This window comes from Colossoma macropomum, unplaced genomic scaffold, assembly GCF_904425465.1.
Source record: "Colossoma macropomum unplaced genomic scaffold, Colossoma_macropomum, whole genome shotgun sequence".
In the NCBI taxonomy this organism is placed as follows: Eukaryota; Metazoa; Chordata; class Actinopteri; order Characiformes; family Serrasalmidae; genus Colossoma; species Colossoma macropomum.
The window spans coordinates 17,325,768-17,353,393 of NW_023494803.1; the positions used below are offsets into that span (position 1 = coordinate 17,325,768).

At 37.0% G+C, this 27,626-nt stretch overlaps 1 protein-coding gene across 1 annotated transcript in view; it reads left to right on the top strand.

Annotated features, from left to right (window-relative positions):
- The window catches only part of LOC118823245 (ryanodine receptor 3), a 282,056-nt gene that overhangs the window by 44,441 nt on the left and 209,989 nt on the right, over positions 1-27,626 (top strand). Inside the window, exons 2-3 of the mRNA XM_036592700.1 lie at positions 4,828-4,947; positions 17,376-17,477. Of these exons, the coding sequence (XP_036448593.1) occupies positions 4,828-4,947; positions 17,376-17,477 (222 nt within the window). The remainder of the gene's footprint in view (positions 1-4,827; positions 4,948-17,375; positions 17,478-27,626) is intronic.

Below are 27,626 nucleotides of genomic sequence, written 5' to 3' on the forward strand. Positions count from 1 at the left end.
AGATGATGGATGGATGGATGGATGCTAATGTCCTATTATCTTAAATTTTAAGGTGCTAAAAGAGTTAATTTTGAAGCACTGCCAACGGAAACCCCACTCTTGGATCCCTAAAGAAGCTTTCATTGAATGAGACGCAAGTGTGAAGGAGTTTAATAAAAACTGATCAATGCAATCGATTCCTGATTGATTTATTGTGTAGAATCATCAATAAATGATATCAGTAAATGTCATTCAGTAATGTATGTTTAATGTGTATTTCCCATTTAACTAGTCAAGTCCTTATTATAAGTCCACAGTATAATTAGTGGTGAGAATGATTTACTTTACTGGGAACACATTACCAATTATGAAATACTTCATCAATTGCTAAGTAACTAATAATAAATGAACAGTTAACTAATACAACTAAATAACTAACTAACTAATTGGCTCATAATTCACTAAAGAGAACATCTTGTGGAGAAGATGAGACATCTGCCAGTTAGCTCTGGTATTAACCTTAGCTTAGTAGCTCATTCAAGGCAGCCACTACTCAAGTGCAGTGATGAAAAATATATACGATTTATAACACGTTGATGAACAAAAAGTATTAGCCTGTTAGCGTTAGTACTTCAGTTTGCTGTGTTTGTTTATTAGCCTGTGATGCGTTAATTTCAGCTGAAAAGCCTGTTTTTTGTCCTTTGTGGTTAATCGTTTATCTGTTTATGAACTCAGATATTGGAATATCATAATTAGTCAGAATGCACATTCCTAGTTGTATGAACTTGAAGTTGAAAGTTCTTCTGCAACATAGGTATCCTGAAACATAGAACTGTATTCTCATCTGTCTCGTCTTTGCAGTCTAGGAGATGCACTGCTTGACCACTCTACTGTGAATAAAGTTTAAACAGCGCAAAGCTGCTTTTGTCATAGAACTGCTTACAGTGCCGGAAGCAATGCTCTGTGCTTGTGATTGATTTTTTGAAATTTAAAATCTACTGATGGCTGGGCAAAAGCTGAGGGAAGAGAAGTTCCTTATTCTGGCTTTGGACACATAACACATTACCATTGATGTTTTGCCACAGAGATGTTAGAAAATGCCCTGTAAAAACACTGAAATACGCAGTGTTTGTTTCTAATAAAGATATGCTTAAGGTAATCTGTTTTTATCCAGTGCAGTTGTTCCATTTTAAGTAATTAGGTTTCTGATTTAAGTGCTCTCTATAGAAATCAGAGGATAGACTAAAGTGTATTTGTCTGGCCTCTGCTTGGCCAAAAAAGAAAGTGTAACATATCCATTGTCTTGCATGAGGTTGCAGTTGTTTAATTCATCAAAACTGTTTGCACTGTGTTTGTGACCAGTCAGTTCTTGTAATTCTGCTGTATTAAATATAGCAGATGTGGCCAGTACAGTAGAAACAAGGTGAAATATGGCTTTAGCAGTCTGAAGATTGTTGATGATTGTAGAGTAGAAGTAAATGGGATAGAGCTTGAGATCAGGAATTTGTTTATTGTGTGTTAACTACAGCTGATAAGTGTAATAAATGAAAGTCTGTCTATATATTGAATGAGCAGAGACTTCATATAACTAGCAGCACTAGCTGGACTTTTGAACAGTGAAAACTGATAATCTGACATTTATAACCACTGAAGCCACTTGTCAGAAATATATGACATAAATATGCAATGTTTGTTTCTTATGCTGTTTAAAAGTTGTAAGTACAACCACTTTGCCCACAATGCCCATTTTGAATTTGATGCCAGCAACACGTTTCAAAAACGTTGGGACCGGGGCAACAAAAGACTGGTGAAGTTGTCTAATGCTAAAAAAACACCTGGTGGAACATCTCACAACTAATTAGGTTAATTGGCAACAGGTCAGTAACATGATTTGGTATAAAAAGAGCATCACAGAGAGGCTGAGTCTTTCAGATGATGGGGAAGGTTTCACCACTCTGTGAAAGACTGCACAGGCAAATAGTGCAGCAACTCAGGAATAACGTAAAATAGCAAAGAACTTGGGGATTTCATCATCTATGGTGTGTAATATCATTAAAAGATTCAGAGAATCCGGAGAAATCTCTGTATGCATGGGACAAGGCCGAAAACCAATGTTGCATGGCCGTGATCTTTGGGCCCTCAGGCGGCACTGCATTAAAAACAGACATGATTCTGTAGTGGAAATCACTGCATAGGCTCAGGAACACTTCTGAAAACCAATGTCATGATGAATAGACCAACAGAAATGCTCCAACATTGCTTGGAGTATAATTTCTTTATGTTAAATTACATTAAAAGTTAAGAATATTTTTGCCTTCTCCTGTAAAGTTACCATTATGGAGATGCTTGTTTTTCTTTGGATAGTGTTGACATGTTTATCTCTTAATTCAAGATTGACAACGATGTGTTGACATGTTTCTGCAAGGGAAGTTGGTTCCAGTCATAGTGTCTAGGAATGATTCAGTTTACCAGTGCCAAGCTGATATACCTGTAGTCATCCTTAAGGACCCTTCAGGTCTTCAGAGTTGTGGTAGCAATCTGCCAAACTAAGTAGTTCTTTAGCTATTTATGTTTAGCTGCTCCATTGACATCCCTAGCCAGCTGGCTATATTTAATACCTGTTTATGGAGCTATTACCTAGCTAGATATTTATGTTTTGCTAATATTCCACTGAGAGCTCTTCATTACAGCTCTGTCAAAGGTGGTTGTGAATATATAAAATATTCTTGGAGACAAGTTGTATGCTAACCTTTTAAAAATGATGGTTCTTCAAGGGTTCTTTACTAAAGGGCATGGCTCTGTGGTTCTAAGTAGTTCTGAGTAGAACACATTCTCCATCGATCTGAAGAACCATTTCACCATGCAAAGAACCATTTAAGCATGAAATGGTTCTTCAGATCGATGGAGAATGTGTTGTAAATGGTCCTATATAGCACCAAAAAGGGTTCTTCTATTGTTTCAAGCTTGACATTGACAATTTTATGGTGGGCAAAATTTTTAATTTAATGTAATGTTTAATACGTTTTTTCCCATTGAAGAGTGGCATTTACCAGCTAACAGAAACACTGGTTGCTGTGTTCATTTTGTCAATTTAACAGTTCCTCATAAAAAGTATTATAAGCATAGTACCACTATTTTGAAAAATGTGTAATATTTCAGTTTATCTACACTAAAGTCATTTGCGCAGCATTTTAAACACTCCGTATCTGATCAGTTCTTGAAATTCTGTTCTCAGCTCGGTGGATTATTTTGGATCTTAAGACAAAATGTACCCAACAGATCCTGAGAGCATTTATGTGAGCCTTTATGCATTAATCCCCCTCAAGTTCAAAAAAGACGACTATAAAAAGGAGACTTAGCCTCCTTCACTTCAAAGCTCATCAAACTGTGCTTTAGTTTGATCATTATCTTTGTAGTGAACCTGAACTCTCCCATAATTTACACTACCTCTCGTTTGTACCAAAGAGCTGTGTAAATAGCCCAAAGGGGTTTTAAAAGGCGTCTAGTATTTCTCAAGGGATAATTTTTTTGTTTGAATGCTAATAAGCTTGTACTTTGAATATCACGGCATGTGCATATAGGCACTTGCTGACAGAGTGTGTGGGGAGAGGGTAAATATGCAGCCTTTCATCTTAAACACTGATAATAAGAAGAATTTTATGTGGTAAATGAGGGTTAAGGTGACTGCACAATGCAACTTATACTTTAAAATACACAGTAATTTATACAGTAATAAATTACTGTGACTCAGTAAAATATTATGTAATATGTGAAAATTGCTGGGTATTATAAGCTATTATGGGGAAGCTGTTGGAGTGCTAATGCATCATGCACACTCATCATGCAATTATTGTCTGATTGTAGTATCATAATATGAAATAGTTAATGATTTTGACAGTTATCAGATTATTTAGGTGATTATATAAAAACCATATTGTGGTTTCTTATGTTGGATTAATGCCATTAGTGGATTTCAGTAAATATAGTTATAAAGACAGCTGGATTTTAGCCCAATAATTGGGTTATGCAGCTTCTGTATACATAGGGCTTTGTGGTATGGCCAAAATCATATAATAAATTTGAAGTGTTATGCTTACTGGTGCAATGTACATGGAAGATGCATCACTCAAGGACAGCAACCACTAAGCAGTTAAAAAGTGGTATTCAATTTTGAGGATTTTTATTATATTGAACCATGGAAAACAACTAAGCATTACTTTGAAGAGTAAAAAATATATGTTTTTTCATGGAAGTAATGGAACTTGCAAATATGCCTAAAATAAGAAAACATACAGTTCAACTGGGACAAAACTTCCATACCTCCATGTTTTGGTTTTATTATAAAAGGGGTTTCCAAAACATCATGTAGACAAGCCAGAGGCATTTTGGAAGCAAGTGCAGTGGACTAATGACATAAAGATTAAACTCATTAGCCACTATCACCAAAGGAATGTTTGGAGAAAAAGGAGCAGCATTTGATGAAAGGAACACCTTGTGAACTGTTAAGCATGGGGGTGGATCTGTTATGTTTTGGGGTTGAGTGGCTGCCAGTGGCACAGGAAACATTGCATGGGCAGATGGAAGAATGGATTCCATTAAATATCAGCAAATTTTGAAAACAAATGTGACACAGTCAGTCAGTTGAAAAGAGGCTGGCATCTACGACAGGACAATGATCCAAATACCTCAAAATTGACCATGACCTACTTCAAGAAATGAAAGCTGAAGTGGTTTGATAGCGTTTGAATGTTTAACATATTAACATAGGTAAAATCCTAAAATTGTGTGTGTGTGTGTGTGTGTGTCTACTAGTGTTCATCCACTGTGCTCTGTATTGTCTTCTGACAGGATGATGAGGTGGTGCTGCAGTGTGTGGCCTGCATCCAGAAGGAGAATCGCAAGTTCTGCCTTTCTGCTGAAGGACTCGGCAATCGGCTGTGCTACCTGGAGCCCACCTCAGAGGCCAAGGTAAGTACGGTGCCACATTGAGTCATGCATAAAGCAATGCTGTGACATTTTGGTATAGGTGTAGCAGCAGCATTCAGATACAGCACCCGTGCACTTACCTGCCTCACATTACTGGCATCAAAGATAGACCAAAATCTGAATAATAATTGTAACTGGCCAGTTGACTGGTCAGTAGTGCTCAGCTCCATGTACAAATGTGACAGAAGCCTAGATGGAATGGAATGGAAAAAACCCACAAACAATAAAATGTGCCATTTTTTTACGAATATGCTAAATTCAGCACTTAAATAGTTACTGTGCATTAAAATGTAGTTTGTACATCAAAAACATGGGTACCCAGACTCTTGCATGTGACTGTATTCTCAATTGTATCCTCTCTCTCTCTTACCTCTCATATTTCTGGATGTATTCTCCTGACCGATTTTACTAAGAACAGTAACGCTCCCACTTCGTAAATTTATTCTAGCCCTAAATACTGTCTGACTTTCCACCTAGGACAACATTAAGCTATTAATTCAAGTGAAAAATATCTTTAAATGGAATTACGGCGTTTTGCTTGTTTTTCCCCAGCCTGCTGAAGCATTTATATGCAGTAAATAAATTAATAAATAAACAAAACGATTGAGCAATCCATTTTGCAGCCTTGCAGATGGTTGCACTTGCTGAAATAGACAGTTTATCATTCACCGGGGCTTGAGCACACTCATCTATTGCCTTGGCTTTGTTAACCTGGCATTATTATATTCCCACAGCGACAGTTGCTGAATGTAATATTTGCACAGTGATTGTCGTTTGCAGTGTCTCATTGTTGTTTGTGGTGTTTGCATTGAAATTTTGAAAATTATGAAATACTAACAGCTTTATAAATCAGAATTACAGGCACTATAAGGCTGCATAAGTGTCACTGATGCAAAGCACTGCTCATATGAAGCATCATGATCATGAGCTCAGTGAGGAGCTTCAGTCTAGAAACAGTCAGCTTTTTTATTCTATTTCTAATAATGATGTATGTTTTTATTTTAATTATAGGCCTACAAAAACAAATAAATATGTATTTAAGTCCTTGAAAAGCTACTTATGATGTTGCAGGTTTGTTGTGACAGTAGACCTTTATGTTTCATACATTTTACCACACATTTTCACACACACTGAGAGCGAGAGTAGTCAGGTTTTAAGCATTTTTACAGGCCAGTGGTTCAGGATAGACTAGTTTTTGAGCTGTGCACATGAATGTTTTGTAACTGGCTGTTTAGCCGAATGGTCAAGTCATGTTCCCACCAATTTAGTTATATCACGTTGGCGCTGTGCATGTGAAGTAATTTGACCCGTTCTGTCATTGCAGCCCTTGATGATGTGTTCATTGCGGGAACTTGTGTCATGATAATGACAAAGATCTTATCTTATGGGCCTACACTAACTTAAAAAAGCCCTGCTGTTGCACCCTGTGGTTAACAAAAATGTTTCGAATACAATGCATGTTGTCCTATATACATTTGCTGTATAAAACTACAAACGAGTACACACTCCTGCATATTTAATTGATGATGCATCAAAATAAGGCTAGCATTACACTACAGTACTACTATACAACAGCAGCTACTACTACTACAGCAGTTTAACTACTACACTGATGAAGCTTTCTGGTTTGCTGTATTTGAGTGATATATATGTCTCTCTGTAGTCAGGTTGCCAAAGCAGCCAGTCAGTTAAGCGCAAGTGTCTTAGCTTACTCTGCCTTCCACAGTTATTAATCTGGATCCTGTGTCATAGTTCAAGATATGGATCAAATTTAACTCCTCACTCCAAATTCTTAGAATCTGGTTCTGAATGTACAACCATGCCTTGGCCTAGTTACAGCTCCAATTGGCCAGTGGGTATTTAGGAGCAAGGTTTAGCAAAGGGTTATGTACACCATGCCATGTTAGCATCTTTCCTTCAACAAAATATCTAAGACATGATGGGTTTCAAATAGCATGAGTTTGAAATGTACTTGTTGGAATCCAGCTGTGTTCACCTACAGGACAGTTCATGGCTGGATTTGCAGAATTCATGACAATCTACTAACTCAGAGCCAGTGGACGGAAGTGAACAACACAATGCTTATTATCTTGTCTGTGCACTTCTTTTTGTGTGACCACAAGCATTCTTTTTTTTAAAAAAACACTTTTTAGAATATATCAGCTGTACTATGATGGACACATCTCATCATCTCTTTCATCATCTCTCTATTTCGCTTTCTCTTTCTCTGTTTTTTCACCTGTGTATGTGTAGCTGAAGCATCATTGTGATCAGTATTAGTCATGACAGATGTTGGTCCTCATTCTGTGTTGAATTTAGTTTGGCAGAGGGGAGACTGGAGATATGAAAATTCCAGAAAGAGGCTACACTTACAGCCAACTGTGACAGTAATCGTGATAAGAGTCAGCCTGGGAATGAATCAGAATAGGTTGGATTCAGATGACTATAAAAGCCTATGGTGTGTGCTAATTACTCAGTTATAAAAAAAGTCCTCTTAGTCCCTGTCTAACAAGCAAGAGACTAGTTGAAAATCTACCTCAGTTGTTTGTAGAACTCAGTTGATATATGAGCTTATATTGATGAACTGTGGTTTTAATGGTATTGGCAAAAATATCGCTGTTAATGCACCAATAATTACGAACTTTTCTGGTTGGTGCATCAGCAGGATTGAGGATCGTGACAGTCTCTCAACAATTGAGTGAAACTTTAGACAGTCACTGGGGAATCGAATATGAGGCATTGCACCCTATAAAGCATGCATTTATTCAGTATTTTAAGATATCTGATGTCTACATAGAAGATATTTGACTTTGGTTGAGGCAAAAAATGCACAGATGTGCTTTTACTCACCCATTTGCAACCCTTTGATTTGGCCCTAGAATGAAACAAGCTGTTTTCCCTTTTTTGGGGGCTCATGAATGATTTGATGAATGCTGCTCCGATCTGCTGGTTTACAGCGAGGCACCATGAGGGCTCATACAGAAGCAACATGTCGAAATAGGCACAGGCAGGAAAATAAAATGTCCTAAAAATGTAAATAAACTAGGCCGTCATCCTATTTAGTTAGCTATCCTAGTTACTTGGAGTTACCTATACTAGCTACTTTCTTTCGATCTCGACAACAACACAGAGTACATTAAAGTTGTTAGCTCACTATGAAACTTTCAGTTTAAGATGATCTGGCTTCAGCTGTCAAAAAGTGAATACAATCACGCAGCATATCCAGCTGCTTACAGGTTACTGATGGGGTTGTGATGCTAATAAAGTAGGAACTGCCCCTCTCTTCAGACAATGCCATTCCATGTTAAATGGTGCCACAATTACATTCTGATGCCTGTACAAGCTGTAGCATTGTAGGTGGAACAGAACATTCAGTTAAGAAGCTGTTGAATAGGAAGCCAACTTCAGCCTCGTTTAAAGATGAACGTCAGCCATGCCTGTTGACAGTTCGGTTCCCTGGGAAGGGTATGAAAAGAGCTGACTTCCGCTTCAAAGCCTGGAACAATACATTTCTGCACATCTCATGCTCCTTTTTTGTTGTTTTCTGCTGGGCTAGAATGTGGGCTGGTGTGTAAATTTTGGGGGTGTAAATATTAATGAGTGAAGACTGTTACGTAACAGTTTAGGTTACAGATTTTGGAATTAGCCCGTTTTACCACCCTCTTTTGCAAATGCAGGATTTGGATTTGAAGGAGGAGACTACAGTGTTCGAGGTTCACGGTGTGTCAGTTCAGCTGAGCTATCCTTATTCAAATATGCCACCGTAAATAGTTTTCCATTCTATGGCACATTTTAATTTTATCACAGCGATACAGGTTGAAGTGGTGAATTTGATTGCAAAACAGAATTAAAAACATGTCAAATTCACTCAAATTTCATATAAGATATTGTATAATAATATAAAGATATAACACATAAATATCAGAGAACTGAATAAAAATAAGAAAAATAAAAGCTCATTAACAGAAACCAAAATCACTAAGAATTCTATGTAGCTCCAACTCTAGTACTACAATATTTGAGTCATATTGGTCAGTAAATCACTAATTAACACAAACTGGTAAATTGCTATTAGTATTGGCCACAAAATTGTCAGGTCAGGTTCTAACACCAGTACCAAGCTTGGTCATTGGTCAGAATTCTCCACTGCCAGCAATGATTAGAACGGATATGACGTATTAGTTTTATGATACATTATGATACACTTTTCTGAATGTATCATAAATATCATCAGCACTTCTAGAACACTGAACAACTGCATACATAAAGAAAACAATAATACAGAGCCTGTAAACTAGGGCTGAATGATTAATCGTTTTTATATCAAAATCAATTCAAAAGCATTTTTCAAAATGCAAGAGCGTGTTTTTTAGCCTATATTATCAACATTGTTGACTAATGTTTTATAGTATCCAGTAGATGATTGGATGTCAGCTCATTATGCCAGTATATTATTAATTTATAATTTTTTTAAGCATATTCCTTCTTAAATAGTTTATTTGTGCAAATGTTTAAATGTTGTGCTCTTAGTTTTTCATCACTCTTAGTTTTTCAAAAAATATGGTTCTTCAAGGGTTGTTTAGTAAAGACAAATGATTCTATGTGTAAAACCATGAACACTTAAAGGTCCAATTGCGAGCTTAAAGGGTTCTTTGCATGGTGAAATGGTTTTATCACACATTTGACATCATAACAATAGAAAAGCCCTTTTTGGTGCTACATAGAACCCTTTTCAAAAAGTTTCAATATAGACCCATATTCAACACATTCTCAAACAATCTGAAGAATCATTTGACCATGCAAAGAACCATGCATGCAGATGGTTCTTTGAGTGTTCATGGTTTGAGTGTTCATGTAAAACGTTTTGTCTTTACTAAAGAACCCTTGAAGAATGTACTATTTTTAAAATTTTAAAAACCGCTCTTCAAAAAAATAGTTCTTTAAGAGTTTTTAGTAAAGGCAGTAGTTATATATAGAACTTTATACAACACTTATACAACAGTTTATATTTATACAACAGTTATGTTACAGTTATGTTATGTACAGCCCTGATATTATTTCGCGATATTTCGCACTCCCTCTCGTGTTCTGTTGCTTAAGTGAACACTCAATGAACCATCTGCATGCTTAAATCGTTCTTTGCATGGTCAAATGATTCTTCTTTATTATGAAAAAACAGTTGTATATGGTTCTTTTTTAAAAAGCATTCTTTATAGCACCAAAATACCTTTTTCAGTACTATATAGAACCATTTTTTGTATTTTTTGCTTTTGTGTAGTGCCACAGATTTGCTGGTGCCTTTTGTCCATTTCAGTTTCGCAAACCTTGCAAACCTTAGAAAAACAAAACATATTGTGTGTTGTGAAAATGCCTTCAAGTACTGTGATTTTATGTTTTTGTTTGTTTTGTTTGTTTATGTTTTCGCTCACCTCTAGTTTAACCTACATCTAACCATTTGAGGATTACAGTAGTTCAGTGACAGGATTCTTGAGTAAATTTTCTCTTTTTAACAACAAAACCTTTTTCATGAAGGCAGGCATGTGATGTTTGGTTTGATTCTTTTTGACATAGTTGTGTGAAATGTTTTAAAGTCAGCTCATTTAGCTTTTCAAGACACTGGAGTTCCAGTACATTGACATCTGTCTCTGAAAATTAGGTCATCCTGCTGTTTCTCTACTACTACAGCCTCTGCGTTTTGCCCGCAGTGCTTCCGTCCACCTAATATCAGGCTCAGTACAATTTCAAAATGGGTCATTATCATGCATGGCGGTATTGATTTGGGTTTCCATCTCATGTGGATTGTATCGATTTATAAAAAGCAGTGCGATTTGCAGTTGTGTGTTAGCAGTTGTTAAGTGCATTAGTGTGTAGTGAATTTAAGCTGTTCATCAGTGTAACGAATATCTACAGGAGATTGCAGTGGACATTCACAATAATTAATAAATTATGTATTTATTTTCCTTCATATGTTGTGAGTCTGATACTACTTTTAGTGCAAAATGTGACACTCAAGTGAGAATACCTGTAAATAAGTCAGGCCACATTTTTATGTTTACGTTATTCCAAATTCCAAACAGTAACTGGTTATCTAAATGGGCAGTATTATGTTGTCTGCAGAGGCTGTGTTGAATTATGGTCACCTAAAAAACCCAAACCACATGTAATTTGAGCGGGAGTGCCCAAACCTTTGGATATGGTAGTATAACATTTTATAAAACTTTTTCACATTAAAAAATTGTATAATGATATTTAGTTTTTCAGAATTTTGTTAATTTGGAACAGACACAATGCAACAGCAAAATAGTAGCACCATATTAGTTAGACCAAATCAGAATGTTTGTAAACGTTTGTAAACACAAATAAAAAATAAAAGCAGAAAGCAGTTATTTAAAAACCTACTTTAACCTGTGTTTGAACAATAACAGTATAAAGACAAGATATATAATGTTATAAAGAAGGTCATTCAGTTGTGGTTTTTGGTCTTAGCCTGTACACACAGAGATTTCTGCAGGTTCCCTGAATCTTTTGATGATATTATGCGCTATAGAGGGTGAAATACCAAAAATCTATGCAGTCCATGCAGAGGAGCATTATTCTTAAACTGCTGAATGTCTTACTGATGCTTTGATTTTTGGCAAAGCCAAAAAACAGTGAAGCTGATAAGATACAACATTAATTATCTTGTTTTTTATTTGCATTTCACTTACTGTCTAAACTTTTTTGGAATTGAGTTTGTAGATAAGGAGGTCTCAACACATTGCAAGCATTGGCCTTTTGACTTTGATAGGGTAAGCAAAAAAAAATTAACAAATACCTAGAAAACAGTACATTTTGCAGACCTGAATTTTTCTTCTTAAAATCACAAAAATATTTTCAAAAATGAGGTCACCTGAACTTGCTACAGAGTTTTCATGCATGTTGAGCCACTGGTGTACATGTAAACAGTGTTTTTTATGAGACATTCAGTTGTTAAATGATACATTATGCAATGAAACGTTTATTGTAACATGATGTATTGTGATATTACATCACCATTATACCCACTCCTAATAAAATGCTTAAAAGTTCTGAAACAGAACTTGAATTGTGACATGATCCAGTTTAGCCAACTTTTTTTTGTTTGTGGTAGCTTATGACTGAGGAAGAAGGGCAGTTTACTTATATATGCGCTCCATTTATCTTATTGCAGGTTCATGGCTCACTCCTTACCTCAAACTGTCAGCTTGCTGCGCTGGCCTCTTTGGCTCACATCCCACATCTAACATCAGCCCTTCTCCTCTGCCCACTTACTGGACCCATTTTCACTTGCTTAGTAGCGTGCTTACTCTGCTTTTTCTATTAGATTTGGGAAGTGGGTTCCTGAGCTCAGATTCATCTCAGTTTTTAGACTAACTAGAATTATTGAATGGAGGACAAGCCATAATAATATTCTTTTGTGAGTGCAGACAGTGTCTTAAATGATGAGATTGTGGTTGGAGGAGTCATTGCAAACAGGTATGGATACATTTGACCTGTTTTGTATTTTAACCATGGTGGTCTTTTATGTTCAGATTTACAGATTCAGTTTGTATTGCTGGTAAACAGGTGACGATTGTAAGCTTAGCACATTCTATGGATCCTGGCATGTGAGCATAAAATCACTAAATTCTCAGAAGAGAACAGTATACCTCCATTAGAGGTGTTTGCTGCTCCAATACAAAACCAGCCACTATTTTTGATGCTTTATTGGCAGGAATACTAATAAATATCACTGCTGTTGGAACAAAATCTCGTATCTCCAAAATGGTAACTTCCCAGGAGAAGGAAAAGACATCATTTACTTTTAATGTAAGTCAGTGTAACCATTTTTTTTTCAAAGTCATTTTGGGCCATTTCTGTTGGTCCATTCAACATGAAATTTATACACAATGTAAAGGGCAACAGGCATTTTCAAATTATGTCAAAAATTAAAAAACATCAAAAAAAGGAGATACGAGGTTTTGTCCTGACGGCAGCAATATTTATTTTTGGCCAAACAGTGCCAGCTGTGCTAATCCTTACATTCCCATGGCTGTTAATATGAAGCCAAAAGTTGAATTCGAATTAAATTTAACATGTTTCACCTAAACCCAGTGTCCGCAGTGTGAAACGTAGCACTGACCAAAAATATAAAAACAAAAAATCACTCTCCAATTACTTGCAGCCTGTATTCGTGCATATTTGGGGAAAAATTCTTTGAAAATTGAAAAAAGTAGGCAATAAAACAACAGTTGTAAATAAAAGATTAAATTGGTTATTGTCAGGGATTTTAAAATGTTATGTGCCTTGCCGTTATATCTCCCTATATATACTGTGTGCATTAACCCTCTGGAGTCTAAGGACATTTTCACAATTTTTGCACATCTTAAATTTGCCTTTAAAGGCAATTGCATATAACATGATACTATGTGTCACTACTTTCCAAACCTGCTGCAGCAATTTCAGTGACTGTAATCTTTTGCATGCTCCGATATGAACTGAATGAAGAATAAAGGGTTTCTTACGTGATGGGTTAGTCCTTAGTGATATCCTGAGTGTCCATTGATCAGTTTCACACAAAATGTAGACGGACACACAAATCCATCTATTATACTCAGTGGGAGGCAGATGACGTGTTTCCCAACCCCACTTCATAGCCTCATAACTCCGAGTGTGAGTCACATATGATCTCGCGATAGGATGGAATGGAAAGGGCGACTCTACAGATCCTGGATCTGAACTATATATTAACCATATATGTGCTGTGCTATCGCCAAGATAGAGAAAGATGTATAGAAACATTAAATCTGACGCATGGGCGAGTTCATGGACAGCAGAGGGTTGACCAGGCCTGCATAAACCATGAAACAGGTAGCTTTGTTGGTGAGTGAAGAGAACAGATAATGTCACATCAGATCACATCTATAGGATGTCATTATTCAATGCAACTAAATATGCCAAGCACTTGTTTTTTCAGGTATTTACCATAGTAGTATAGTGTGTTGTGAAAAATATGATCAACAGAATGTTGTGATACACATTTTAGATCAAATCTGGATCTGTGATTAAAATATTATGATTCGCAGTAACAGAAACACTATTTAAATTACTCACAGTTATTATCTTTTTGTCTGGTACAGCTACCATATAGATGCATTTTATAGGCTTACAATTACTGACTGTAACTTGCTGCACAATTTATCAGCCTCCTACTAACTTATCCAATAATGGAAAAGGACCATCATAGGACATATTTAAGTAGGTGTAAAAGGAATTATGAACAATAAGAAATTTTTTTTGGCTTATTTATTTGCAAGTTCATTAATACCAGGTCCTGATGGATCCCACAGTAGGCACCTGCTACTGCTATAGATGAGATTCCTAATTAAAATATCCATCAAGTCAGCTCTTGGGAGCAATGTCCAAAACATCTCTTGATTGTTTGATGAAGTTTTTGCTGATGTGGCATATTTTATCAAAGCATATGAAAGTAAATCAATATGCATTCTTGGACGAGTATAAATAGGCACAGGCACTGTAACACATTGTATGTTTTATACACACACACACACACACACACACACACACACACATACACACACAGGGAGGTGCACATGATCATAGTCATTATCCATCGACCATATAGATGCATTTTGTACATTTTCTATTATGACGGTAGCTCTGTTGCTGCACACTGTATTCATCAATAGAAAAGAATCACTGTAGATGTAAAAGGAATTATAAACAATGAAGTACTTTTATTTTACCCTAGTACTTTGAATGTTCATTAATCCATGTGAAAAAACACATGCATATGTGCATTGTTATTTGGAAATCTGAAAGTGTCTCTTCCTAGCATTGGCATGCTATGCTGCACTACCATAAATGCTGCAAGCACAGTTATTTGAGCAAGCAAATTATTTTCAAGTCTTCTATCAGAGCTACTTTTCTTAGGCAGTGATGAATGAGACTTAATGGCTTTGGAGTCAGTTCAACAATGTGATGGATTTCTGAGGACTGTGTAGATGCTTAAATGTGTGTATGTGTTTGTTTAGATTCTTCTTAGTTTGCATTTCTGGAATTGGTTTTTGGAATATAGTCCATCACAGTTTTGTGTGTGTGGAGATGTAGGAGTGTATCAGGTGTGTAGGTGGCAGTTATAGCGCAACCTGGAAATGGCCATGCTAGAATGCAGCTGTGCTTGCCTGCAAGGCTACCCATGCTTGTAATTACTGAATGTACATTACAGTGTATTGACTTTGTAGGACTTTTTTTTGGAAATAGGTTTGCACAATATTTTTGAGTTTGAAGTAAAAGCATGGGGAACTGATTGCTTGTGTGGAGAGGAGCCATACATGAGTCAACAGAACCCATCTAGTAGTAGTGAGTGATACAGCCAAAAACTATATCTATGCAAAATGTAAATAAAAACAGAATGTAATCAAATTCAAAATTGACATATAATTTTTAAAAACAAAAAAGCTTCAAATTTTGATTTGTTGTCTTTGTATTTTTTCAATTAAATATGAGGTTTAAATGATTTGCACATCATTTTATTCTGTTTTTATTTAGATTTTGCACTGCATTTTTTGGAAATGAGGTTGTACTTTATATTTAATTAACTTAAAAATATAAAACAGTGCTTGTGATACTGTTCTGTGGACTGATGAAGTGAAAAATGAAAGTCTTTGACCACAATCACCAAAGATATGTTTCAGCATTTGATGAAAAGAACACCTTGCCAAATGTTAAGCATGGGGATGGATCTGTTATACCTTGAGGTTGTTTGGCGCATTCAGCAAATTCTGAAAGCAAATGTGACACAGTCAGTCAAGAACTGAAACTGGAAAGAGGGTGGCTTCTAGAACAGGACAATAATCCAAAACATACCTCAAAATCCACCGTGAACTACTTGCAGAAACACAAGCTAAAGCTTTTGTAATGTCCCTCACAGTCTCCTAACTTAAACACCATTGAAAATTTGTGGGTAGATCTTAAACATGTTGTGCATACAAGGTGGCCCAAGAATATCACAGAAGTAGACGCGTTCTAGATGCGTTCTGCAAGGAAGTGTGGGTAAAAAAATTATAAAACAAGAACAGAAAGACTTCTAGCTGGCTACAAAAGGCATTTGCAAGCTGTTTTATCTGCCAAAGGGGGTGTTACTATGTACTGGCTCACTGGGGTGTGCAAAGTTTTACACGTGTCACAATTACTATATATATTTTTTTTGATTAATCAAATAAAAAAGTTACTGCATTAACATTTGCAGAAAAATATTATTTTATGGGGGAAACAATAAGAGTCATTGGGTAAGACTCCTATCACTAACCTTGCCTTCCTGTGTAAAATGATGAATTGTAAGTCGCTCTGGATAAGAGTGTCTGCCAAAGGCCGTAAATGTAAATAACGAACTGGACATTACTTCAACTGTAACTGACTACACAACAGATGAAGGATTGCTGAAACTCGGTCATTCAGCCAAACCGACTAACCTTAGCGCTTTTTTCACTGTATGTACGTTGCGTTATCTGTGTGTTGGGATTTGGTGCAGCTGTGTGTGTGTGTGTGTGGTTTCAGAAAAAAGAATTTAATGATAGTAACCAATAAAGTGCAAGATTATCACACGTGATAAATAATGACATAGGAGATGTGAAGGGGCGACAGTTATAGTAATGTACAAAAGTCGGAGACGAGCCTTTATTTATTTCACTTCCAGTCTAAATGGCCACTAACATTTAGTGGAAACGTACAAAAAAGTGGAAAACATATATTTAGCAGAAAATGACACAACAACTAAATATAGTAGTACATTTTTCAGAATTTTCTGTGTACACCGCTTGCCTTTATGACAGCTACCATACAGAACACTTAAAGTCAAATAAATCTGCAGGGATATTTTTCCACCCATCCAAAGTTCAGTCTTAGATGTTGGTTGCATTTTCTGCTTCTCACAATCCACATCATCTCAAACACATTCCATGCTGTTGAGGTCTGGACTCAGCTTCAAAGTTCAGCTTCTTTGTTTCATTTGCAAATTTTCCTCCTTTTCGTCCTTTTCCTTTTCTCAGTAACAGCTTCTTGACAGCTACACATCCTTTCAGACTCACAGAGTTGGGTTGTCTTCTCACAGTGGAAGGAGAAACAGAAACACCTGTTTCAAGTCTGAAGCAAGAGTGGAGCTTGCATAGGAATCGAACATAAAAATTCATGCTCGGTGCACCCCTGCTACTAATTCTGTCTGATCTAAGAAGTGTGCAGATACGGCATGGAGATGAGGGAGTTTTAAAAGAACATGCAGTTCACTTTAGGCCATTGGATTCATTTTTCAGATTGGACTGTGCTCTCTTCTTCCTGTAGTCTGATCTCTCTCTCTCTCTCTCTCTCTGTTTCTTACTGTCTGTCTCCCTCAGTATGTTCCTCCAGACCTCTGCATCTGTAACTTCGTGCTGGAACAGTCGCTTTCAGTCCGGGCACTGCAGGAGATGCTTGCCAAAACTGGGCAAAATAACGATGTGAGTACAGCACATATACTGGATCTACTGTAACACACTTGCCTCAATGTATGTTTATATTGAATGTTTGAGTTCAGGTACATTTGAGTTTATATTGTATGTTTGAATTCAAGTATATAAGGCTCTTTAAAATGATCTACATGCTAATTGTTTTGTTACACTTCCACACTACTGCGCAAATCTATAAAACTGGGTCAGTTTCATTTTTTTGACTGCTGGTTTGTTTACTGGTTTTATTGTTATTTATTTTGTGGAGAGTTTTCTTTCTTTTTTTAAACGCAGTGGGCACACTGGGTATTACAGTAAGACTCAACTGTGCTAAAGTGTGTAGCTGATGCTAAGCTTAAACAGTTGGGAAAGAAGTGGATTCTTCTGGTGAATTATGGTGCAGGTGGTGAGCATCGGTGCATATTCAGTGACAAAGCTCAATATATTCACTACAGCAAGAGTTCATATTTAGTGGGGACTCAAGAACGTCTGAGAAGAAGAGGGCTGAAGGCACTCAAGTGTTTTCCAGACTGCTCACAGAATCCCAGAGTCATGTAACATGACGTTGTCAGAGATTCTGGATTCTGATGCACGTTGCTGTGGCGAACTGCAGCAGATAAACATGAACAGCAACAATAAACAGGTTAGACTTCTGTGATGGGGATCAAAGTCAGTCTGCTGACAGTAGGATGAGCACAGGAGATTTTAACATTCAAATAGACATTCAAAAGTGCATTTGTTTGTAATAAAATTCAACAGATTTTATTTTGACAGCATTAACAGATGTATAATATGTTTGTAAGACAAATATAAATGTTGAAGTTGATATCTGTGAATTCATTTTCAAAACAAAACTTTCACATGTAAAATATGGCATCGAAATGCCCCTCTCCCAGAGAGTTTCACCCCGTCATTCAGGGGCTAAAACTTTGAATGTATTTACACACAGCTGGGATCTTCATGACCTGCTTTTGGAGATGCAGCTCCACACAAGTCTTACCACAAAACACATAGCATAGGTACAAATTAGATATTCTTTGCTCTTTACAGAACAGGCAAACGGTGACACAGGGCAGGCTGCTTTCCATTTTGTTGAAGTGAAAGCAGCACAAGGGGCTTCATCGCTTCATTCAGAAGCTGATGTGGAAGTGCTTCCACATGTAATGTGGTTTGTGGCCCAGTTTGATGTTCACAGCCCAGTTCAAATTTATCAGGTGTCATCCAAATAAATCGCACAGATAAATTGCCCACGGTATGTAAAGGCCTTAAAGGGGAACACTATTGAATTTTCAGAAATTCTCTATAATTTCTTAGGATGTAAACAGAGTTTGTCTGGGTGGTTTGATGTGAAATGCTCTGTTCTAAAGCGTCTTACTCAGTCAGAATTGTTCATAGTGGTGGTATAACTAGACGTCTGAGGAGTTTAATGCCTCTAAAAGCTCCCCTACAGAAAGCTATTACGTAAACATGGTCATGGATATGTTGCCTGATGCACATTGTTTTATGATAGTTTTGAGTTGAACTTTTGGCTAGAAATGTATATTTTAAAGCACCTTCATGGTGGTGAGGTAGATGTGGGCTGTTGTGAGGCAAAGTAGTCCCCAATGAAAGGAAAAGAAAACATATCTTTTTCAGGTTAACCACTATTTCACTATAATCAGCATTACATATAGATATACTTGGATAATAAATAAATGGCTATATTTGTGTTGTTGGCGTTGTGACCCCTGGTTCCCATCACCACCGCTGTAAAGTAATCTGAGTCAGCACATCTCTCTACAGTGAGCTTCTTCACATCAAACTTCTCTGAAAGAATAAGTTAGTTAAGCTACATTAAGGCAAAGGGGAGCTTCTTTGAGGAACGTAAAATATGAGATACATCTAATTACATAAGCAAAAACATTTGATTAGTATTATTTATTGATTATATATCCATGTCTTCACATGGTAGTTTATTATTCTAAAATGTGGAAACATGTAAACATAAGGAAAACACTTCTATGACTAGATGTGTCCAAAGCAAAAAAAAACCTTTGACTGGTACTGTGTGTAGCCGTCTATTCAGCAAGGCCTGGCAGAAAATTTAACTTTTTTCTGTTCAAAGAGGCAGTACAGGCCTATGACTAAGTTTAAAATGAATAGACGCTCTAGGTTTCTGTACCTGCAAGACTGTAATAAGAGCAAGCAGCTTTCTCAACTACATGTGACACAAAACTGTTATAAAGATCAGACGCTAAACCTTTAGTATAGTATTCTGCCTCCATCTTCCATCTCTGGGTTCTGGTGTCGAAGTCAGTAATGCCAGGGATATGGCAGGGATAATCTGTTCTCCTCAGTGTCTTACTTTTGACTGCTTTGAAAGTTTTGAAGGTTTCTCACTTGTGAATATTTAGTTTTTCTCTGGATGTGTCAAGGTTTAACTTGAGGCTTTACAGAGGCTTTAGCAAAATGTTCAGTTTCTCCAGCATTTGCTTTAATAGCGAATACTCTTTTCTCTACACCTTATCAGACCAGCCATCCTGCAGGTGGGAGGAAAGTGCCTGTGTAGACTTTATCATTCTGATTCAATCTACTACATAATTTTTTACCATGTTTTTGAGTTTTTAAAGACAAAATACTAAACCATCACATTATTGGATGTGTATTTTTGTGATCTTTTCTTTTGCTAACATAGCGTCCTGGTATCTAGCAAACTAGCTTTATTGTTAAGCTGAGTTAATTCTCACTTGTTTAAATTCACCGTCTTCATTCTGCGTGGATTAGAAGAAAAGGTCAGCTGACCTCGTTAACATACAGTGAAGCTCATCACAAACCACCGGCAAACGCCATGTTTGAGTATTTGAAATCGGCACAATTCTTTCTCCTCTTACGTAATCACACACTCCTTTCTCTCACACATCAGGGTTATTATAGTTTTGAAATGTTTATTTATTCAGTTTTTCATTTTGGTTTTTATTGCAGTTTAGTTTCTTAGTTTGAAGAGTACATTAATAGTTTTAATTTAGTTTTTATTTTCTGAAAAGTAATAGTTTTAGTTTTGTTTTGATTTAGTTTCAGTTTTAATTTAGTTTTTTGGCATTATGAATGCTTTGATAGTAGGTATTTGATAAAAGTAGAATGAGATGAACACAACAGTAGGGAACACAGAAGGGAACCACCTTTGTAAACACATGATATTTAACTCATTAACTCATACTTCATTTTAGTTAGTTTTGCAGTGGACATTATAGATTTAATTTAGTTTCATGTTTTCGAAAAAGAGACTTTTTTTATAGTTAACAAGCACATATTTCCACTTCTGCTTTTCATTTAGTTAATAGCCATCTACCTCATATTCACTGTAAATATACTGATTGTTGTTGTTGATTCTTTCATTTGTAGCTCAGTAGCTCATTGTGTGTTAATAAATGTTGTCTGTCTTGATGTCATTAAAATACTGGTTGCTGCCAATATCTATATAAAAGAGATTAAAAATATTGATATTACTTTCTGTAGTTAGAAATTAGAGATTGTGGTATTTATGATTTCATGATATATATGAGACTGATATAATAATGTATGAGATTGATCAATGAGATAATTCATATTTTTGAGCCATGGTATTAATATTTAGTGGCAAAACCCCTACAGGCTACAACAACTAATCAATATTATTGATGATGTTAAAGATAAAAAATGATTGGCAATGAATTTAGTTATCAAATATTTGTCTTGATATTTGGGTGCAGACTCCTGTATCAATCAAAAAGTAAAAAAAAACATCATCAACAGCTCCTATGACGACAGCACCCTGTTGTGCCTGAGGATCTAGAGAAACACATTAAACAACAGTTAAAAACGTGGTTTAGCAAAATAAACAGAGTTGACTGAAGGGATGAGATGTATTTTTGACTAAACTGCACAGCTGAATTATACTTATTCATTGCTAGTGTACTAATGCACACAGACCTGCTCCTCCACACAGATACAGAGAATTTTTTGAAAGCATACCCTCTTTATCTGTGGTTTGAAAATGGAGCTTTTGGAAAACGCTCTCCAGGGTGGAGAATTTAAAAAAGGCTTTACAAATGTTTTTAAAAAAGATTGACTTGACATTGTCATGTGGTGAAAATGGTTTATGTCTGGAGTTGCCACCTCATCCCTGTAAAATTCCTTGATCAAAAATGCATGATCAGTGCCTTGATTTTTTTCTTAATTCAGCAGATGGGAAGCTGTACTCACGATGCAGTCTAAGGTAGACAGACCGAAGTTCGGCTACAGAGCATAATTTTTACTGTTATTGTGTTAAAGTGCTGCCTAGAGCTTAAATATTTCACCAGCAGTGCACCTTTTCTAAACAACTGTTCCCACACTGAGAGTAATGTGCACTAATCAAACCCATTCTTTGCAGACAGATGGTTTGACTGGATAATAGGAAGCAGTTTAACTTCAGAAGAAATATTAACATATGAAATTGCTTGGAATATTTTTTTTTGCGCTTAGTAATATCAAGTTTGATCATGTAACGTGCGACCAGAGAGCAGACGCTCGCGGATGTAAAAAAGTGATGAAGCTTTACTAGAGTTATTGTCGTTGGTACACAGGCACAGCAAAATACACTGAAGGCGATCAAACACAACAGGGCTAGGCAGATCAAAGTCCAGAGTACAGGCAAAAGTCCAAAACCAGATATCAATCCAACCAGGCAACAGTACAAAAGGGCAAATCCGAAAATCCAAGAAACAAATCCAGAAACACAAGGTCATAACAGGGGAGATCAAAAAACCAGAATGAACGCTCAGTAGTTTTCAAGAAAACAATACCTCGCAAAGGTCCTATGCTAAGCCCGGGCTAATATACTAAACTAAACAGATCACATGACAAACACACAGGTGAGAGTGATCAGTATTCCGGAGAGCTAGAGCAGCGATTGGTTGCTGCTGCTCTTCCTGGTGTCATGTGATGAAGCGGAGGATTCTGGGAATCGTAGTTTGGAGGCTGGCTGGCTGAATACGTGACACATGTGATGTAACTGGCCACACTAAGTTGAATAGCAATGTGTTTGTGTAGAATCAAACTACTTTCATAATAGTACTTAGACTGCTATGTAATATTTGTGCATGCGTTGTGTATGACGTGAAATATTTGGTTATTGTCCGACTAGTGGTTACACATTTTCTTTTCCTGATTAATCAAAGCCACTATGAAATGATTATCGTTGTTATTGTTAGTTGCAACCCTATTTCCTGGACATGGATTAAGCCTAATATTGGACTAAATTGCAGTGCCAGTGGGGAATCACCGAGGGAAATTTTTTTTAGTCTAGGCTTAGCCTTAAGCATTCATATGGAATCCGTCCATCGTGAATAAATGGTTACAAACAGGGTATTTCAAAAGGAAAGATCCTGAGGCTGGGCCACCTGCAAGTGAAACAGCCACTGTATCTCAGGCTGAGAACACCAAGAAAACCGAAGCAAAGAAAGTACAGCAGGGTACCAAAGAAGTTGGAACTTTATGAGAGCTTTCAGATGCAGCTCAATGTTTGTAACTCAGTTTCAGCCCCATTTGAGCTGCTTTGGGAAATGCTAACACCATCTGTAAGAAAGCAGAAAGCAAACGAATCCTGTTACTGAGAAAGTTCACAAATATCAAACAGAGCGCTACAAAATGAAACCCCATTTTTGCTATTCAAAAAAATCACATTTTGTGTGCAAAACATCAACAGTAATGCAGGTGATTCAATTAATTTAATGTTTTTCCAAAAATACTGCATGAATAAATTTCATTCGGTGTGTAATGGCCTTTAAGCTTCACGTACCTGAGAACAGAAAGCGAGTATTTAGAGCCCTGTGCTGAACACTCAGGTCTTTTTTAAATAAAGCTTTGAAGCCAAACAAATTATGCCATCAGTTGCAGGCTAAACAAATATGCATCCAAACGTGTTGAATTGAGCCAGACCTTTTTTCACAACTTTAATTTCTTCAGCATGTCATCCAGCACTTGGTAGCTGCCAAACAACATCAGCTCACTCATTAGTAGAGTTAGCAAATGTTTGGTTATTTTCTTATTTTTATTGTGTTACATTATACTATAAAATCAAGCAAAATTGACAGGCTGCATTGATTGTTGTGTTATATTTGTTGCCACTTTGAACGATCTGGTGTGGAAAATTCTTTTTCCCATTTATATCTTACCTCTGATGAAGTTTGCAGATCACTGTTGACATCAATGATGCAACTTTTTCCCAAAACGTTAGAGTACCACACCTAAAGACAAACTACCAGTAACCAAGTTTCCATATTTCCGTAAGCAAATAACTTAAATGTCGCAAGTTAGTTACACAAATTAAGCCTTTAGTTCCGTTCTATCAGTGCAAGAGCATAGAACTCTCTAGGTCCATGAAAACACTTCTCTGAAATATGGACTGAACTTGCAGAGAAAACTTTGTTGCTGAGCAGCTTCTTGCTGATGTTTTGTTTAATTTAATGGTTTTGTTTTACGGTTCCTCTAAGGCCCAATCACATTTTCTTCTTTTTACTCTTACCCCTTGTTTTCGAGTGTCACCCTAACCCCTTGGAACTGAGTTACAAGGGGTAGTGGTTAAAAACTTGCCCTACGAAATGGGACAACCCTCAAAAAAAAACAAACAAAAAAAAACATTGCTTCATTAAGAGGCTACTAGCGGTGCTCTGCAGTCTTCAGTGATGGCAGAGAGGGGAAACGTTCAGCAACCTCGCTGCTGGGCTTTAGTTACATTTAGGGCATCATATGCTTTCAAAGAGGGGTATAAGACAATTACTTATTATCGCCCACCACACCGTTAATTCATTGGTGTTACGAAGCTGAAGTCAGCTATTTGCCAGCTTCTTGTTCGAATTTTCCCATTCCACCTTAAATGGAGCAGCAGTTACATTCTGGCGCTTCAGGCGTCAATACTGCTGGACTATTTAAGGTGGAACGGGAAAGTTAGCTAGCTAGCTACCGAAACATTAGCATGCCATTAGCGATTTTTTATGCATGTTACAAAGAAAATGACCGTAATACATTGAAATTACATTAAACTAAGATAATACAATGGTTATCCTAATTTTTTAACGGAGAAGATACTTACATTTGTGGGTTTCTTTGGTCGCTCGCGCAGCCATCTTGCCGGTTTTTCTTTTTTTCTCATAGCACTCCGTTTGGAGTGAGCCTCTGAAAAGCCTCAGTTTGGAGGGCCATGTAGCCCTAACACTTCACCCTACCCCTCTCTCTCAACAAAAATTGGGACACCCTAACCCTAGACGTGAACGCGCAAAACAGAAGACTAAGGGCTAAGTGGTTTTTTTTTTTTAACAAAATACATTTTATTTTCTTCAATAGTTCAGTGGTAACTGCTGCCATCTGCTGTGTTTTGTAGCTCCTGTCAGTTGTAACATCTCTGCTTCATTATACTCCTGTTGCTTTCCATGAATTTCAGTAAGACCAACTTGCACATTCTGCTTTAGTTCATGGTCACTCAGGCAAAACCTGTGACTTTATTGTATTTGCCTATTCATTATTTACTCTAAAAATTGCATTTCCATTGTAATTTACAGCATTTCCTTTATATCAGCCAAAAATATGATGTTATTTAGTCATTTTATTTGTATGTAGTTAAGCATAACAACATGTGGATAAGCATAACAATATATGGATTGAACCCTAGCCAGATTCTGTTAGGCACTCTGATGAGGGAAGGAAATGGTCCACATTGAGCCTTGCTAGTTAGACCGGTACCTCTAGCATCACAGGAAAATTGCAGCTCTCTCACTCAAATAAATGAGAAGCAGTGATGCTCTGAAGACAGCATAGAATTTCTTTGTACATCACAGTTTTGTTGGGTTAAAAGGCTTATTTCTGAGATGGTGAGAGAATCGGAGAATGCTTCCTTAGCAACAAGTTGCCTGCGGTTCAGTTCTGACTTTATATTACGATGCATTACACCTCGCTGTTTTGTGCTGCGCACATTAAGTTTTAGAGCTTTTGGCTGTGAATGCTATATTTGAGAGCTGCCCTTTGTCCAAATCTTCAACAAGTCTGCTTTAGAGGTTTAGAGACAAATGGACCTGTCAAATGTAATCTACCACATGCTTACCACAGTGTATGTTAATTAAAGCTATAAAATCCATTGGTTTCTGTCTATTTAGCTGATACGATCATGGGTAAGACTGGCTGCTATTCTGCCTGTGTGAAACAAGGGCAAAAATGAGGCCACTCCTTTTCAACGCAGCAGTTTATAGCGGAGGTGTCCAGTTGGCTTCATCCCTGCTATTTCAGTCCACAAGCCTGGAAAACCAACAGGCTGTGAAACAAAATGAAGAAGTGGTGATCTAGGCACTGTGACAGTTCAAATCTGTACACAACAAATACTGTAATGTACTTTATTATTTCCATTATTACCACTAGTACTACTACTAATAATAATAATAGATATTTAGATGTTCATATAATATATTTAAATAAACTAATAAAGCAGTGTAACTAAAACTGTATATTACAGTTTAAAATGAAAGAAAATGAAAGCTTTAAAACAGAAAGTACCATTTGTTAAAATCATGATTAATGGATCGTAGGATAATAAAATATAAAAAGAAACAGTATAAAAAGATAAAATAAGTAAAAATGTTTCATGGTAAGTTCCTGACAGATCACTGGCCACTTTATTAGATTATCAACCTTGTTTCTACACTCATTGTTCTTTTTGTCAGCTACACTAACCATATAGATTCACAAGTAGTTCTGCAGTTGCAGACTGTAGTCCAGCTGTTTCTCTGCATAAATGATTAGCACCTTTTTTCCCTGTTTATCAATGGTCAGGACCCACTGAGGACCACTCTTAAGGACACCACTGAGCAGGTATTATTTGGGTAATGGATGAACACCCCTGTACTGATGACCCAGTGTCACTGGCCCCTGCTGTACTGAGAATAGTCCAGCGACCAAAAATATCTAGCCAACAGCATCCTCTGTCCAGAAACTGACCACTGAGCAACATTTGAGCTGTTGTCTGTGACTTGACATCTACAAGGTGAACCAACAAGATAAACATGTCTAATAGAGTGGACAGTGAGTGGACATAGTGTTCAAAAACTCCAGCAGCACTGCTGTGTCTGATTCACTTGTACCAGCTCAACACACACTAACACACTACCACCACGTCAGTGTCACTGCAGTGCTGAGAGTGATCCACCACCCAAATAATACCTGCTGTGTGGAGTTCTTTACCATTAATAAATAGGGCATAGATAGGCTAGCAAATAGTGCAGAGAAACAGATGGACTACGATCTGTAATTGTAGAAGCACAAAATGGACAGTGAGTGTAAATATAAAGTAGGTGTACCTAATAAAGTGGTTGGTGAGTGTATCAGTGGCCATCAATGACCAGGCCATTTCATAAGGACAAATAGGTTTCTGTGAGCTCTGTATCAGTATTAACACCACAGCATGTCTTAAAATGTTACTTAAAGGCCAGTTATTCCTCAGGCCCAGGCTATGCTGTTGTTGGTCTCATGTTAACTGTGTAAAAGAGGGTTTAAATGGCTCTTGTGAAGCTGATGACCTTGGGCAGCTCCATGTGGGCAATGATATTTGGCTGTACGGGTCTGCCTACCTGTCGGCTGCTCGCGGTGTGTTTCTCACAAAGGAAACCCTGCTGGCGGAGCACCGGCGGACCACCGCTGGGCTGACTGAGCGGGAAAGGTCGTGCTGGATCCTCGTGATGGCACCATGTCGCCTGTGGGCAGCAGCTGGTGGCTCGGGGGATGTTTTGCATGCTTCTCTTTTGATCTTGCAGGCTTTTTCTTTTTTAAAGTCTTATATAGCTGTCAGAACACTTAAGAGAAAAATATTTGAGTCTTCAAAAATGTGTTTAGCACACTGTGTATTATAGTCTGTGCACATATTCTCATCTTAGTGGTGAAGGTGAAGTTTATGCCCTGTAGATTTTTTGTCACACTCTAAACTCACTCCTTGCTCTGATGGAGAGTCTGGAATTAACTGCTGTTACACACCAAATGCATTGTGAATAAAGAACACAAAAATGTGAAATAACTGGACATTGGACATTTTTCAAATCATAACTGTACACACTGGACATGGTGAGATTTGTTTGTTGTTTGTGCTGTGACTAATGAACAGGTGAAATGTCTTCAAGTGCAAGA